We start from the raw sequence: 17,690 nt of genomic DNA on the forward strand, positions 1-17,690 counted from the left end.
ATCCTTTCACCTTGGATTCTAATTCCACTCCTGAACCTTTCTTTTATTTCCATCATTGCTTCTTCGATGTACAGATTGAACAGTAGGGGCGAATGACTACATTCTTGTCTTACACTTTAATGTGAGCACTTCATTCTTGTTCCTCTGCTCTTTAATTTCCTCTAGACTCTTCTACGTATTGTTTATTATCCATTAGCTTACCCCTATTTTTAACAGAATTTCGAACATCTTGCACCATTTTACATTGCAAAATCGAGAAATCCTATGAACGCGTCTTGATTTTTCTCTAGTCTTGCTTTCGTTATCAACCTTTCCTAAAGCCAAACTGATCGTCATCTAGCGCATCCTCAATTTTCTTCTCCATTCTTCTGTATATTATTCTTGTAAGCAGTTTCGATGCATGAGCTGTTAAGCTGATTGTGCGATAATTCTCGCACTTGTCAGCTCTTGCCGTCTTCGGAATTGTCTCGCTGATATTTTTCTCCAAGTCAGATGGTATGTCGCCACACTCATACATTCTACTCACCAACGTGAATAGTCGTTTTCTTTTGCCACGTCCTCAAGCGATTTTAGGAATTCTGTTGGAACGTTATCCATCCCTTCTGCCTTATTTGATCTTAAATTCTCCAAAGGTCTCTTAAATTCTGATTCTGTGGATCCCCTAACTATTTTCCTGTTTTTTCTCTTCTATCACATTAGACAAATCTTGCCCATCACAGAGGCCTTCAATATAATTTTTCCACCTATTCGGTCTCTCCTCTGCATTTAACAGTGGAATTCCCGTTGCACTCTTAATGTTACCACCATTGCATTGTTTTGACTTCCCTATGTGCTGAGTCAGCCCTTCCGATAGTCGTTTCGTTTTTCAACTCTTCGCATTTTTCGTCCAGCCATTTCGACTTCGCTTTTCTGCACTTCTCATTTACACACATCAAAAGAAAAGATTTGCATAACTCCGGTTCCCAGAACTCGTGAAGATAGACGTTGACTGAGGATATTGTATCACAGACACAGTCCCTTTGACTGTTCAGAGATATGTCACTAACCCCCCCCCCCCCCCCCCCAAAGATGTAAACAACCTTGCATGAGCAGCGCATATTGAAAGGAGGCGGTCGGACAGCCGATCAGTTCCAGTCAATCCACCAAGATGGAGGTACACGGCTCGTGCTGTCTGTAGTCCAACCATGCCTAGAAGGTCAATACCGTGGTTCGACCACGTCCACATTGTTACTTTGTGTCAGCAAGGACTCTCAATAAGGGAAGTGTCCAGGCGTCTCGGAGTGAACCAAAGCGATGTCGTTCGGACATGAAGCAGATACAGAGAGACAGGAACTCTCGATGACATGCCTCGTTCAGGCCGCCCAAGGGCTACTGCTGCAGTGGATGACTGCTCGGAGGAATCCTGACAGAAACAACGCCATGTTGATTAATGCTTTTCGTGCAGCCACAGGACGTCGTGTTACGACAGAAACGTGCGCAATAGGCTGCATGATGCGCAACTTCACTCCTGACGTACATGGCGAGTTCCATCTTTGCAACCACGACAACATGCAGCGAGGTGCAGATGGGCCTAACAACATGCCGAGTGGACCACTCAGGATTGGCATCACATTCCCCTTCACCCATGAGTGTCGCATATTCCTTCAACCGGACATTCTTCGGAAACGTGTTTGGAGGCAACTGGGGCAGGCTGAACGCCTTAGACACACTGTCCAGCGAATGCAACAAGGTGGAGGTTCCTTGCTGTTTGGGGTGGCATTATGTGAGGCCGACGTACGCCGCTGGTGGTCATGGAAGACGCCGTAGCTGCTTTACGGTACGCGAATGCCAACTTCCGACCGATAGTGCAACCATATCGGCAGGTTATTGGCGAGGCATTCGTCTTCATGGACGACGATTCGCGCCCCCATTGTGCACATCTTGCGAGTGAGTTCCTTCAGGATAGCGACGTTTCTGCACTAATGTGGCCAGCATGTTTTCCAGACATGAACCTGGGCTGGACTGAAAAGGGCTGTTTATGGGCCACTCTGAGGGGCTTACGCTGAAGCGCCGCTGAGGAGTAGGACAGTCTGCAGCAACAGTGCCTTGATGAACTTGTGCCACTGCGAATACAGGCAGGCATCAACACAACAGGTATTAGAGGTAGCGGTATGTACAGCAATCTGGACTACGACCTCTGAAGATCTCGCTGTATCGTGGTACTAGATGCAATGTGTGGTTTTCAAGAGCAATAAAAAGGGCGAAAATGATGTTTATGTTGATCTCTCTTCCAATTTTCTGCAGAGGTTCCCGAGCTCTCGGAAGCGAGGAGATGCAAAACTGTTTTGGTGCGTGTATTTGCTTGCTCAGCGACTTGTACTTCTGTATTTCTGAATTTGCCTGAACATTTTTGTATTTCTTTCTTTCATCGATCAACTGAAGTCTTACTTCTGTTACGATGATTTATTCACAGTTACCTGCTTTTACCTATGTTTTTCCTTGCAACTCCTGTGATGAGCCTTTTTAGGTCCTTTTTAGGGGTGTCCATTCCTCTTCAGCTGCACTGCCTGCTGAGGTATTCCTTATTATAACAATTCACTCGCTCACCACAGAAGTCTGTGACAGTGTGTCCGTGAAACTGGAGTGAGTCGTTCACGTTAAAAAAAATGGTTCAAATGGCTCTGAGCACTATGGGACTTAACATCTGAGGTCATAAGTCCCCTTAGAACTATTTAAACCTAACTAACCTAACAACAGGACACACATCCATGCCCGAGACAGGATTCGAACCTGCGACCGTAGCGGTCGCGCTGCTCCAGACTGAAGCGCTTAGAACCGCTCGGCCACACCGGCCGGCAGTCGTTCAAGTGTTCGGCAAATTTTGAAGACAGCAAAGTGGAAGTGCTACATCCCACGATTGCTACACGCAATGAACCAGGACGACCTAGATCGAAGAATGGAGTACTGCGACTGGTTTACTAACGTGGTGTACATCGATGAAGAGTTTGCAGAGATGATTGTGTGGGCTCACGAGGCACAGTTCAAACTCAATGGTGCAGTAAATCGCCACAATTGCATCTACTGGGCCGCCGAAAATCCGAATGTCCATGGAGACAAAGCCGTGAATTTGCCAGGAGTAAATGTGTGGTGTGGGTTGTCTTACCGGGGCTTGATTAATTCATTCTTCTTTGACGGCACAGTTACTGGTGGTGAGGTGTACTTTCAGAAGCTTCAGACATCCATTTTACCTGAAATCCGAGATTTGTATGGAGACAGAAGAGTTTGCTTTCAACAAGATGGTGCCCCGGCTCACTACCAAAATCGTGTTAGGGAGTATCTCGACGAAAATCTACCAGCAAGATGGATAGGCCGTAGAGGTGCTGTGGAGTATCCACCCCATTCCCCAGACCTAACTCCTCCGGACTTTTACCTGTGGGGAACACTGAAGAACGTCGTTTATCGACAAAGGCCACGCACATTGGATGAACTTCGAGAATCCATCGTACATTCATGTGCAAATATCCAACTGAACACGTGGCAGTTAGTAGTTCGTGCTGCAGTTCGGCGGTTTCGTTTGTGTGTGGATGTTAATGGTGACCATTTCGAACACCTACAGTGATATCTTTTAAGTTGGACTTTAAGCTTAGCTTTCATCAAAAATGAGACAACTCCCTCAATTACTTTAAACAGTGGGTAAATTTTTTTGGACCCCTCTGTATATCCTTAGAAAACTTCAAGCATATCTCTTCATTCCATAGTACTCCTGTATCCCATTTCTTTGCATATTGATTCTTCTTCAACTTCAACCTACTCTTCATCGCTCCTTCATCACTACTTCATTCGGCCACAAAATTGTACTGAAATATTCTGAATGCAGTGATGTCTTGGGCAGGAGTCGGAGTTCAGGCCGATGGTGCATCACCTCCTACATGGGCCCGTGCTGCCAGAGACACCTGGCGGAGTGTCGGTGCACCAGGGCAGTGCGGTGCCCACGGAAGTGTCCGACCCCGTGGAGCTGTACCTGGACGCCATGAAGACTCAGCTGCGGCACCAGAAGGACAGACCCCCAGTCACGGGCAGCAGCAAGTTCCACGGCGGGCGCGAGCCGACCGTCAGCGGTAACGACCACAGATCTGTGAGCGAGTACCTCAAAGCGGCTCCAGCAGGTGAGCTCTAACCCTACCGTGCTCATTCTTCAAGCAATCGCTACAGGCCTCATCAATTAATCACCAGCTCAATATTTGGCACTCACTTGCCCCAGTATGAAACTCATCGTGAGCGCAATTCCAAAGTAATTACACTGCTGGCCATTAAATTTGCTACACCAAGAAGAAATGCAGATGATAAACGGGTACTCATCGGACAAATATATTATACTAGAGCAGACATGTGATTACATTTTCACGTTATTTGGGTGCACAGATCCTGAGAAATCAGTACACAAAACAACCACCTCTGCCGTAATAACGGCCTTGATACGCCTTGGCATTGAGTCAAACAGTTCTTGGATGGCGTGTACAGGTACAGCTGCTCATGCAGCTTCAACACGATACCACAATTCATCAGGAGTAGTGACTGGCGTATTGTGACGAGCCAGTTGCTCGGCCACCATTGACCAGACGTTTTCAGTTGGTGAGACATCTGGAAAATGTGCTGGCCAGGGCAGCAGTCGAACATTTTCTGTATACAGAAAGGCCCGTACATGCGGTCGTGCATTATCCTGCTGAAATGTAGGGTTTCGCAGTGATCGAATAAAGGGTAGAGACATCGGTCATAACACATCTGAAATGTATCGTACACTGTTCAAAGTGCGTCAATGCGAACAAGAAGTGACGGAGACGTGTAACCAATGGCACACCATAGCATCACACCTGGTGATACGACAGCATGGCTATGAAGAATACACGCTTCCAATGTGCGTTCACCGCAATGTCGCCAAACGCGAATGCGACCATCGTGATGCTGTAAACAGAACCTGGATTCATCCGAAAAAATGACGTCTTACTATTCGTGCACCCATGTTCGTCGTTGAATACACCATTGCAGGTTCTCCTGTCTGTGATGCAGCGTCAAGGGTAACTGCAGCCATGGTCTCCGAACTGATAGTCCATGGTGCTGCAAACATCCCCATCTGTTGACTCAGGGCTCGAAACGTGGCTGGACGATCCGTTACAGCCATGCGGATGAGAGGCCTGTCATCTCGACTGCTGGTGACACGAGGCTGTTGGACTCCAGCACTGCGTTCCGTATTACTCTCCTGGACCCACCGATTCCATATTCTGCTACCAGTCATTGGATCTCGACCATCGCAAGGAGCAATATCGCGATACGATAAACCGCAATCGCAATACGCTACAATCCGACCTTTATCAATGTCGGAAACGTGATGGTACGCATTTCTCCTCCTTACACGAGGCATCACAATAATGTTTGATCAGGCAACGCCGGTCAACTGCTCTTTGTGTATGAGAAATCGGTTCTAAACTTTCCTCATGTCAGCACGTTGTAGGTGACGCCACCCGTACCAGCCTTGTGTGAATGCTCTGAAAAGCTAATCGTTTGCATATCACTGCATCGTCTTCCTGTCGATTAAATTCCGCGTCTGTAGCACGTCATCTTCGTGGTGTAGCAATTATAATGGCCAGTAGTGTAATATACTCGTTATCAAAGGCATAAATACACCATAAAAGTAATACCTTCAAAAGTTGACAGAAATAATAATTTAATAGAGAATTTTGTCGCAAACATTTTTACCTGATGGTTAGTTTCGATGTGAAGAGTTTGTGCCAGACACCCTGAATATCTCAGAGGAATGCATGGACCCCTATGTCAGCAAGCTAGTGTGCCACTCTTCAGTGACCAGCTATTACAGGAGGAAAATGGAATTCTAAGAACGGACGGTGCAGCTATGGGTTCCCCTCTGTAGCAGACGTCTTGATGGACGCACTGAAGAAACACCTCTACAGTCGCCCCATTACTCCGAGATTGTTTGTTCCGATATGTTTGTTCCGATATACTGGGCACATGGAGAAAAAGAACTACAGAACTTTCCCCAACACCTAAATCCGCAGCGCAGCAATAGACAATTTATTATGGAGATCATAGGGTGCTGCCTTTCCTCGATGTAGAACTTTACCGAAAGCCTGATGCTTAATCTGGCCATGGAGTTAACAGGGAGATTTTTTTGGCCGTGTACAAAGTCCACGATCTGATCGATCAGAGGATACAGAACGATATAGGTCTAATGAACTGATGTCCATAAACGCAAGGTTTCCATGCTACAGAGCATTTATTCAACCACAGACCGTTGCAGAGACCGCGGTCTAACACTCGTTGTAGCACGCAGCCACAGTTACTGTATGCATGGCTTGTTCCTAGGGGATGGTGCTGTTCCTCATACGTCAGGCCCAGCGCCCAATCCTGCCATAGCAGTTCTCTTGCTGACTCACCTTGTAGTGAATGCCATACAGCAATGATTCCGTATTCGGATCGAGAGCTTGCCGACGTGCTGTTTACTTTGTCAGGTGGCTATAATTTCCCACCTTACAAGCACTCATCTACATACTTTGCCATGATTTACAACCATAATTAAGTATCATTTGATAGGTTGTACATAGTGTACATGAATATTTAAAAAAGACTGACATTGTAACGTACAGCTTGTAAATACACTCCTGGAAATGGAAAAAAGAACACATTGACACCGGTGCGTCAGACCCACCATACTTGCTCCGGACACTGCGAGAGGGCTGTACAAGCAATGATCACACGCACGGCACAGCGGACACACCAGGAACCGCGGTGTTGGCCGTCGAATGGCGCTAGCTGCGCAGCATTTGTGCACCGCCGCCGTCAGTGTCAGCCAGTTTGCCGTGGCATACGGAGCTCCATGGCAGTCTTTAACACTGGTAGCATGCTGCGACAGCATGGACGGGAACCGTATGTGCAGTTGACGGTATTTGAGCGAGGGCGTATAGTGGGCATGCGGGAGGCCGGGTGGACGTACCGCCGAATTGCTCAACACGTGGGGCATGAGGTCTCCACAGTACATCGATGTTGTCGCCAGTGGTCGGCGGAAGGTGCACGTGCCCGTCGACCTGGGACCGGACCGCAGCGACGCACGGATGCACGCCAAGACCGTAGAATCCTACGCAGTGCCGTAGGGGACCGCACCGCCACTTCCCAGCAAATTAGGGACACTGTTGCTCCTGGGGTATCGGCGAGGACCATTCGCAACCGTCTCCATGAAGCTGGGCTACGGTCCCGCATACCGTTAGGCCGTCTTCCGCTCACGCCCCAAGATCGTGCAGCCCGCCTCCAGTGGTGTCACGACAGGCGTGAATGGAGGGACGAATGGAGACGTGTCGTCTTCAGCGATGAGAGTCGCTTCTGCCTTGGTGCCAATGATGGTCGTATGCGTGTTTGGCGCCATGCAGGTGAGCGCCACAATTAGGACTGCATACGACCGAGGCACACAGGGCCAACACCCGGCATCATGGTGTGGGGAGCGATCTCCTACACTGGCCGTACACCTCTGGTGATCGTCGAGGGGACAATGAATAGTGCACGGTACATCCAAACCGTCATCCAACCCATCGTTCTACCATTCCTAGACCGGCAAGGGAACTTTCTGTTCCAACATGACAATGCACGTCCGCATGTATCCCGTGCCACCCAACGTGCTCAAGAAGGTGTAAGTCAAGTACCCTGGCCAGCAAGATCTCCGCATCTGTCCCCCATTGAGCATGTTTGGGACTGGATGAAGCGTCGTCTCACGTGGTCTGCACGTCCAGCACGAACGCTGGTCCAGCTGAGGCGCCAGGTGGAAATGGCATGGCAAGCCGTTCCACAGGACTACATCCAGCATCTCTACGATCGTCTCCATGGGAGAATAGCAGCCTGCATTGCTGCGAAAGGTGGATATACGCTGTACTAGTGCCGACATTGTACATGGTCTGTTGCCTGTGTCTATGTGCCTGTGGTTCTGTCTGTGTGATGTGTCAATAAAGTTTCCCCTTCCTGGGACAATGAATTCACGGTGTTCTTATTTCAATTTCCAGGAGTGTAGTTGTTAACACTTATTTCATGAAAGGTGACAGAGCGTCTTTATCATCAAAACGGCATAAGGAATTATTACCTATACTAGTAGAGGTTGGAAGGCCAGTGGAAATGAAACAGCAGGCGTAGCTCAAGCCCTTGGTGGAAAAGTCCACACAGGTGTGTTGGTCGTGCTTAACACAGGAAGTAGCCGAGACGGACGTTCGGGGCACCGGAGCGCTGAGGCATAGTACAGCGGAGGTTGGCCAGTGTTATAGCGGGGCCGGAAGGAAAACCGGATAATAATTCGGAAACTCAGAAAATTTGGATGCAGCAGAGAGAAACGAGGAAGCGTTACCTCGGAAATCACGCAGGCTGGAGTATTTCCGAGAATTTTTACTCTGAGAAGCGTACCATTGTATGTATTCCTAATTAAAAGAGATAAGTATTTCCTCGCAAACCTATTGCGCTGGACGACAAAAGACTAAAATGTCGTTGGTCGCGTTCGGAAGAATTGTACAGAGGGAGAATATTCCGTAGTTTCGAGAATATGATTTGCCTTCTGCACTTACAAGAAAGGGGAGCCGAGCTTTGCTGGGAAGCGAGCAGTGGAGAAAACAGTCTTTTGTTTTGAGTGCCCGTGTCTGACAGCCTTTCAGTATTAGTTTGTTGCTTCAGACAGACTTGTTGTCTTTGCTCTCATGACATTTTATAGTTAGGACGGTTAGGCACTGTACTGTTGCAAACTTATACGATTCTGGACCTCACCTCCAGGTAGGGAGTAGTCATTGAGTACACAGCATTCAGTGACTTCACTTCTTCTGCCTATACTCACGTTGAGACATTATGTGAACTCCGTCCTTGTGGCTGGGAGTTCGCGTTTCTCGTCTGTAGAACACAGAGACGAGAAGATAGATTGTAGTAATCAGAGGACCATATTCTGTCGTTTTATGGTTGCAGCTCTTCCGCCGTCGCAGACGCAGTACATATGGTGATACTGCTAATTACTTCAGCTAATTGGGGCTATAAAGTTAAACAGCTCTGATCACGTAATTTTTTTTCCACTGAGGTCGCACACCATTGTAGATCAAGAATAGAAATCTCTCGGTGTACATGTTCACGGGTGTAGAAAAATAATTTAAAAAAAAAACGGCCAGCACTATACACGAACACTGATGATTGAGATGACACACGAGAACGATGGAGCGTGGGTTGTGAAAACACTGAAGCACAAACACGACGGCACACACACACAGAACCGAAGGCGATGATCTCTGGAGCGCGAACGTTCACGTGACGTGTGCAAGTTCGGGGACCTGCCAAAAGGGGAATGGTGGGGGAGGAGGGAAAGGTGAGGGTGTAGATACCAGAGGCAGAGGAGATTGGACTCGGGGGTGGGGGCTGGGGGAGGAGAAGGGAGGTAGAGAGAGGTTAGGCGGGGAGAGTCAATAAGGCGGCGAGTGAGTGACGTGCGTTAGCTTGGCTCGCAAGTTTACGTGAAATCTGGAGGTGTTTTTAAGCAGTTAGGCTAGTCTACATTAACTAAAGCCGTACATCTACTGCCGAGTGTCGTATATCACATCACATACTGAGCACCAATTACACGGTATGGCACTTAAAATGGAAAATCGCCGAACAACGCGCAGAGCAACCAACGGCCAGGCTGGAGACAGCGCAGGTGTGGAGTCCACACCGGGTGTTGCGGCCGCTTCGCCCGGCATCGCTGAAGGCTGAGGTGAGTGCCGCGCTGCAGGCTAAGGAGACGCTCGGACTCGTGGATCAAACCATCACTGATGCTGTCACTGCAGCAGTGACGGACTATACAGAAAACTCTGGAGGCGAATGCGAGCGAGATCCGTGCACTGGACACATCGTTAAAAGCAAGTGAGGAGAAAGCACGACTGCTCGAACAGAAATTGATCGAGAAGACAGACGAGCTCGAACAATATCACAGACGCAATAATCTCGGCATTCCAGAGAGCAGCAGAGAGAGCACAGATGAACTTGTGATAAACCTTGTCCAAGAAAAGCTAGGCGTGCAGGTTACTCTGAGTGACATTGGCAGAAATCATAGAGTGGGTCGTAGGTCGCCAGGTTCTACAAAACCGAGACCTATAATAGTGAAATTTATGTCGTATAGGAAAAGATCTGAAATCTTCAGAGCAAAGAAGAATCTCGCGAAGTCGGGTCTGGCAGTACGCGAGGATCTGACCTCTGAAAGACTAAAAATTTTGAAGAGCGCGGTTTCGAAATTTGGGCTACAGAACGTATGGACAAATGACGGCAGGATAATGGTTAAGACCGAAAACGGAAAGAGAACAATTCGCAGTTTTATGGACTCGAAAGCCTGTGCTTTAGAAGCTAAATCATGTCTAATCTAGCTGCCACTAACCTGTATGTTTATATTGTTTACACTGTCAACCAAAACTTAACTAATGTATCATAAAATTTTTTGTTTCTCCACATAACTATTTTTCTATCACTAATTGTTTTCTCAAGTAATTTCGTTATTACTTGTATTATCAACTTTTCGTTTCTCCACATAACTATTTTCATCTCTAATTGTTTTTCTCATTTCATTTTGTAAATTACATAAGGTAGTCTCACTTCCATCTTTAATTAGCAACCCACCATCATACTTTAGTTGTTACCCTCATAAGTACAATTAATATCACACTCAACCTTTACGTTGCGTTTAGCGAAATTCCTTCCCCTGCCAGCCCACGGCTACTTCCAGAACCGTTGCAGACCTCGCTGACCTTGGCCGCAGATCCTGTTTCCTCCCCGGGGACCTACCCCCTCCCCCTCCCGGCCGCTTTCACTGCACAGAACTGGGAGGACACTCCCTCACCCCCCCTCCTTCACATGCCTTCCACATTCCTAATGCCAGACCCTCTTGTCACCGCCAATCATGACCCGTAAACATCGGTCAGCAGCCTCCTCGGGCAATCAACACCCAAACGCACCAAGCTGCATTTTGCACATGCAAATGTCCAATCTCTGCCAGCTCACTTCGACGAGTTCAAATATATATTTCAAACTGCTGATATACATGTAATACTTTTGTCAGAGACTTGGCTCAAACCAAGTATTCCTACAACTTCCGTAAACCTAGATGGTTATATCTTTCTCAGGCACGACAGATGCAACAGACGAGGGGGTGGAGTAGGGGCGTACATACGCTCTGATTTGTCACCTACAGTACTACACACATCCGACAACAATGTAGATAAACAAGTGGAATATATGTTCATAGAGATCAAATCACTTAACAGAAAGTGCTTAATATGTGTCCTTTACAAACCTCCTAAAGTAGGTGGGTTCGCCTGCTTCGAAACTGCCCTCTCTAGTCTCGAATCGTCATATGAACATGTAATTATAGCAGGTGACACTAACATTAATTTTCTGTGCAATAGTCCTTCCAATGGGAAATTTAAGAGGATGCTTTCTTCGTGAAATATGACGCTGCTTCAGCTCGCACCTACTCATCACACGACTACCAGTCACACTTTCATAGATATGTTCGCAACGAAATCTCCAAACAGAATAATCCCCACCTCTCAAATATCTGCGCCTGGCATGTCTGCCCATGACATCATTTCCATGACGTATTCACTAGAATGTCCTAGAAAGAAACAAAAACTGTCTACATACCTCAAACGCATAAATTTGCCTGAACTCGAAACTGAGGCACAAGAAATAGTCTGGGGGATGACCTCTACTCCCCTCATGGACATAAACGACAAACTCCAGGATTTCACTAACAAAATTACTCAACTATATGACAAATATGCTCGAATAAAGACCAGAAAAGTAAAAAGGCAACCTGCACCCTGGCTGACTAGTGAACTAAAACAGCTCATGAATCTCAGAGATGCTGCACATCGAGCATACAAGATACACCCTACACCTGAAAATCATGCTGTATACAAACAGAAACGAAACAAAGTCAGTCAAGCGGTGAGAAACGCTAAGCTCAGACATGCCCGTACATTAGCTGTCAATAGATGTAGACCAGCTATCCTGTGGAAAAATCTTCGTAGTCTCGGTTTAGGAAAAATAAAAGTTGCAGAAAATCGCATGGTCCCAGCTCAAGAACTAAACCGATTCTTCACATTACCTACAACCAAAATTGAACCGCAAAAAAAAAAAACAGAGAATCATTGATTACTTCATGGGATCGAACGACTGTAGCAAAGAAAAATTTTATCTACATCACGTCACTTGCAGTACTGTCAAGGAAGCCAAAATGCGGATTAAATCAGCATCTACTGGACATGATTGTATCACTATCCAGATGGTAAAACTTATTATTGGCCAACTACTGCCCTCTATAACAGACATTTTCAACGATTCATTAATCACAAGTGTTTTCCCTGAGGCCTGAAAACTGGGACAAATGCAGCCACTGCCTAAAAAGGACATCGCCACAGCACACTCTGACTACCACCCCATCTGCCTTCTTCTTGCACTACCTAATTACTAACAACCTACTAGACGAACACCAATCACGTTTCCGTAAACATTGAAGCACAACATCTGCTCTGAAAAAGATGACAGATGACCTGAAACTTGCCATGGACAGACAAGAAGCGACTATCATTTGCTTCTTAGATTTCAGCAAAGCATTTGATACTGTCGACTTCGACATCTTACTGGCCAAACTTAGCGGTCTAAATTTCTGACCAAGTGCAGTGCAATGGTTTCGCTCATACATGACGTCTCGTCAGCAACGCGTCCTATCTGGGAATATAAAATCACAATGGCGGCAGGTAGTGTCAGGTGTTCCCCAAGGCTCAGTATTAGGTCCTATACTCTTCTCTCTGTATGTCAATGATGTGTCATTGGTTCTGACCTATTGCAAATACCATATATATGCTGATGACCTTCAGTTGTATCTAAGTGCAAAACCAAGCAATCTCAAGAAAGCTATTGAAAATTTCAATACTGACCTCGATGCACTGTCAAATTGGGCACAGGACATAGGTCTAAAACTAAACGCATCTAAAACCAAAGCGGTACTTGTTGGTCACTCTAAGCTCATTAGCCCAAAAGATCAGGAATCCGTACCACCTCTAATCCGAAATGGAACAAATATTAACTTCTCTCCCTCAGCAAAGAGTTTGGGAGTAATAATAGATGAAAATCTAAATTGGACAGAGCACGTAACTGCAGTGTGCAAAAAAGCATCAGCATCCCTTCATGTCATACAAAAATATAAAAAACTTTTCCCTTTCGATTTGAAAAAGAAATTAGTACAAACGCTTATACTCCCAATCATTGACTACAGCGATATTATCCTACAAGCCCTCTCTCAGGAATATTCCCGACGTCTAGAACTGGTCATGAATGCTTGCATCCGATATATATCTGTGACATTCGACTTTTTGATCACATTTCACCAGCATATGCAAAATTGTCCTGGCTGCCTGCAGACAAAAGCAGAGATTTCCATACACTCTGTCTCATCTACTGCCTTATAAATGTACACTGTCCCTCATATCTCTCCTCGTCCCTAACGCTCATGTCAGAACAACATGACAGAAACAGACGTTCTCATTATAATAAAATCCTCTCCGTTCCACTACATCGCTCAGTCACCTTCTCCAAGTCTTTTACAGTAGTGGGAACCCGACTCTGAAATAACCTACCTCGTTATGTTAGAGAACTTAAAAACATGTCCAGCTTCAAAAAACAGTTAATGACGAATCTACTTAAGCAACAATAATGCCTTCCTCTGTACATGAATGCACTTCACCTCATTACTTCCCTCTTTCCCCCTCCTTAAATCTCCATTCCCCAAAACACGCTATACTAGTAAACATCTACTTTAAACACCAAGATATTATGTACATCTGCTCAAACCTCCATTACTATTGCCAATTGTTCTCATGTTTGTCATTATTATTTGATTTTTTTGTTATTATTATTGCTTTGATCATAATCTGTATGTATAGCACCTGTTGTAAAAATACTGCCACATTTACTTTGTTAGGTCTTAGTCACTACTCTTTATTCATATTGTCACTAGAGTAAGCTAATTTTCTCATTTAAACTATGGTCATGATGTAACTCTGATGTGTAAAATGCTGCATGTGTGAAACACTGGTCCGATGTAAGAGAGGGCCTGATGGCCCTAATCTGATCAGGTTAAATAAATAAATAAATAAAACACGGGATGGAAGGGGGGGAGAGGGAGCCCAGGGAAAGGACAGAGGAAAGGAGGGGGAGGGGTGAGGACCAGAGTTGATAAGAGGGGTCATAAGCCATTTTTTTTTCTTTATTGTGATTTCATTTCCCTGCCCCTGTCAGCGGCACAATCCACCACTCTTCAGCCGAGTGACACTACAACTAAAACAAGAATAAAATGATACATACATAAGGAGATAAAAAGGGGAACATAAAACAGTAAAGGGAGAAAATGGAGGTAAAATATACACTGACATGGAGACGTTCATTGGGGGACAGTTAAAAAAGTAATCAGAAAGTTAAAAATCACAATTGGCGATTCGTAAAACAGGCACAGGTTAAAATGTCGGCCACAGTAGTAAAAACATTCCGTAACAACACACTTAAAACCCACTTGGAGCACGACGAACAATAAAACTGCCAGGTGGGACCTGCCGAGAGAAAAGGTCAGAGAGTATGGAAAAGGAGAGGAGAGCAAGGGGGAGCTGGGGAGAGAGGAGGGGCATCAGTGGGTTCATGAAGAGGCAGGAGACATGTGGGGCGGGAGAGGAAGAGGGAAGACAGGGCAGGAGGGAGCGCAGAGACACTGGAAGGAGGCACAAGAGATCGAGGGGAAGTAGGATGTGGAAGCCGCTCAGGGGGAGGGAGGGGGAAGAAAGGGAGCCCAGAGGAGGAGGCTGGAGGAGGGGGTTAGAGTTGGTAGGAAGTGTAGATGTCAGGGCGAAGCTCATCATTCAGGAGGGGTAGACAGTGGAAGGAGGGGGTTAGAGTTGGTAGGAAGTGTAGATGTCAGGGCGAAGCTCATCATTCAGGAGGGGTAGACAGTGGAAGTTGTGTTGGGAAAGGAGATGGAGGGTGTGGAGATGGAGAGAGGGTGGGACACAATGGTAAAGGTGCGGCAACTTGTTGGGGGTTGAGAGGATGGGAGAAACCAGGGGGTGAGGGGGATCAAGGCGGCGGATAATATAGAGTTTGCGGATGTGTTTAAGGAAAACGAGAAGGTGGGGGAAGGGGATGAGGTCGTAGAGGATGCGCATGGGGGACAGAAGGCGAGGTGGAGCTCATGGCGTTCAAGGATTTGGAAAGCTTGATAGAACTGGGGAGGGGCGGAAATCCAAGCGACGCTGGCATAACAGAGGATGGGGCGGATCAAGGATTTGTAGTTGTGAAGGAGGGTGGAAGGATGCAGACCCCACATCTGGCCGGACAGGAGTTTCAGGAGGCGGAGGCGATTGTGAGTTTTGTTTTGGATGGTAAGGAGATGGGGAGTCCAGGTGAGATGGCGGTTGAGTGTGAGGCCAAGGTATTTGAGGGTAGGAATGAGGTGGATAGGACGGCTATAAATGGTGAGGTAGAAATCATGGAGGCAGAAGGAGTGGGTGGTGTGGCCTATGATGTTCGCCTGGGTCTTGGAGGGATTAGCATGGAGGAACCACTGGTTGAACCAAGCGGTGAATTGGTCAAGGTGTGTTTGGAGGGTACATTGGGACCGTTGAAGGGTAGGATAAAGAGCTAGGAAAGATGTGTCATTAGCGAACTGGAGAAGATGAACAGGAGGGCGAGGTTTGGGCATATCAGTAGTGTACAGGAGATAGAGGAGAGGGGAAAGGACAGAACCTTGGGGCACGCCGGCAGAAGGGTAGAAAGTACGCTAGTTGGAATTGTGGATAGTCACATATGAGGGACGATGGGAGAGGAAGGAGGCAACAAGACGGACGAAGTTGATGGGGAGAGCATAGGTCTGAAGTTTGAAGAGGAGCCTGGGATGCCAGACACAGTCATAGGCGTTCTGGGGATCAAGGGAAACAAAGATAGCGGACTGACGGGAGTTAAGTTGGAGGGAAGGAAGATTGGTAAGGTTAAGGAGCTGGTCGTTGGTGGAGAAGGAAGGCCAGAAGTTACATTGGGTAAGAGGAAGGAGGCAGTGCTGGTTAAGGTGGCAGTGAATACGATGAGAGAGGATGGCCTCGAAGACCTTACTGAACAATGAGGTGAGGCAGATTGGACGATAGGAAGAGGTATCAGAGGGGGGTTTGTTAGGTTTAGGGAACAGCAGGACACGGGAAGTCTTCCACAGGTCAGGGTAAAATCCAGTGGAGAGGAGGACAATACACAGGGTAGCAAGGACAGACAGGAAGGATGGAGGGGATTCCTTGAGGTGACGGTAGGTGACGCCATCATGACCAGGGACGATGTTGTGTTTGGAGCGGAGGACAAGTGTGATGTCTTGTGCGGTAATGGGAGTGTTGATGTCGGAGGGGAGCAACCGATCCAAGTACTGGAAGCTAGGGGCGAGTGGGGGGACAGAGGTGTCAGTGAAGTCAAGGGCGGTGGGGAAGAGGGACTAATCAAAATGGGGATCGTTAGGAATGGAGAAGACCTCGGATAGGTGGTGGGAAGCATAATGGTTAGCCTAACTGAGGTTGGCAGGAAAGGGTCGATCGTCATGGAGGATGGGGTAATGCGGGGTGGGATGGCTGCCAGTAAGGCGGTGGAAGGCTGACCAGTTCTTGGAAGAGTTGACAGGAAGGTTGGAGTTCAGGCGTGTCCATGTCTGGCGCCAGTCCCGGAGTTTCTTGGCTGTAAGGAGGTTCCGGATGTGTTGCTGTAATTGCCGGTGGCGGGTGAGAGTATCCCAGTCACGAGTGCGGAGGAAGGAGTGGTAGAGCCTGCGGGATTCACGCAGAAGAAGGACGGCCTGTGGAGGAAGCGTAGGGCGGTGAAGGTGAATGAGTTTGGTAGGGACATGAGCCTCCACAGCGTCAGGGATGGTCTTCTGAAGGAAGTAAGAGGCACGGGTGATGTCATCAGGGTGGTGAAAAGAGAGGGGGTGGCTTTTGACCTGTAAGGCAATGGATTCCCGTTAGGCATCCCAATTGGCACGGTGGTAGTCATGGACAGACTTTGGAGGGGCAGCTGGGCGGGTGGCTGCAGTGGCGGGACGGGTAGAGGAGATGGTGAGAAGGACAGGAAGATGGTCACTACCGACAGGATCGAGGACATCAATGGCGATGCGACCAAGGAGGTTGGGGAAAGCGATGATAACATCAGGGGTGGAGTTACTTTCAGGACGGGTGTGCTATGGGAGAGGATCAAGATCACCATGGAGGGTGGCAAGGAACTGGTCATAAGCTATTTTTTTTTTTTCCTTTATTGTCATTTTATACCTACAAAGGTAGGCCGGCAGCGGCCTAATATGCCGCTCTTCGGCCACAAGAAACATACAAGAGATAAAAACAGGAAGACATAATCTCAAAACACAGACATGGAGGACAAAAATCAGAAGACAACAGAGAATAAAAAGAAATGAAGTCGTTCACTGACGCAGCACTGTTTCAGTTTTAAAAAGACGGGCAGCACAGCACGGAACAGAGAACACTAGCACAGGTGAACGGTGGAGCAGAAAACGAAGAAACACTCGAGGCACAGACGGGATGAAAGACACGGACACTGCGGAGATGGGCTTCGGCGCTTGCAGGGGCACT

The 17,690-nt window shown here is 47.3% G+C and overlaps 1 protein-coding gene across 1 annotated transcript in view; it reads left to right on the forward strand.

The window, feature by feature from the left end:
- The window catches only part of LOC126291427 (MHC class II regulatory factor RFX1-like), a 140,685-nt gene that overhangs the window by 62,761 nt on the left and 60,234 nt on the right, over positions 1-17,690 (forward strand). The window contains exon 3 of the mRNA XM_049984943.1: positions 3,872-4,145. Coding sequence (XP_049840900.1) covers positions 3,872-4,145 — 274 coding nt within the window. The remainder of the gene's footprint in view (positions 1-3,871; positions 4,146-17,690) is intronic.

This window comes from Schistocerca gregaria, chromosome 9, assembly GCF_023897955.1.
Source record: "Schistocerca gregaria isolate iqSchGreg1 chromosome 9, iqSchGreg1.2, whole genome shotgun sequence".
NCBI classification, from domain to species: Eukaryota; Metazoa; Arthropoda; class Insecta; order Orthoptera; family Acrididae; genus Schistocerca; species Schistocerca gregaria.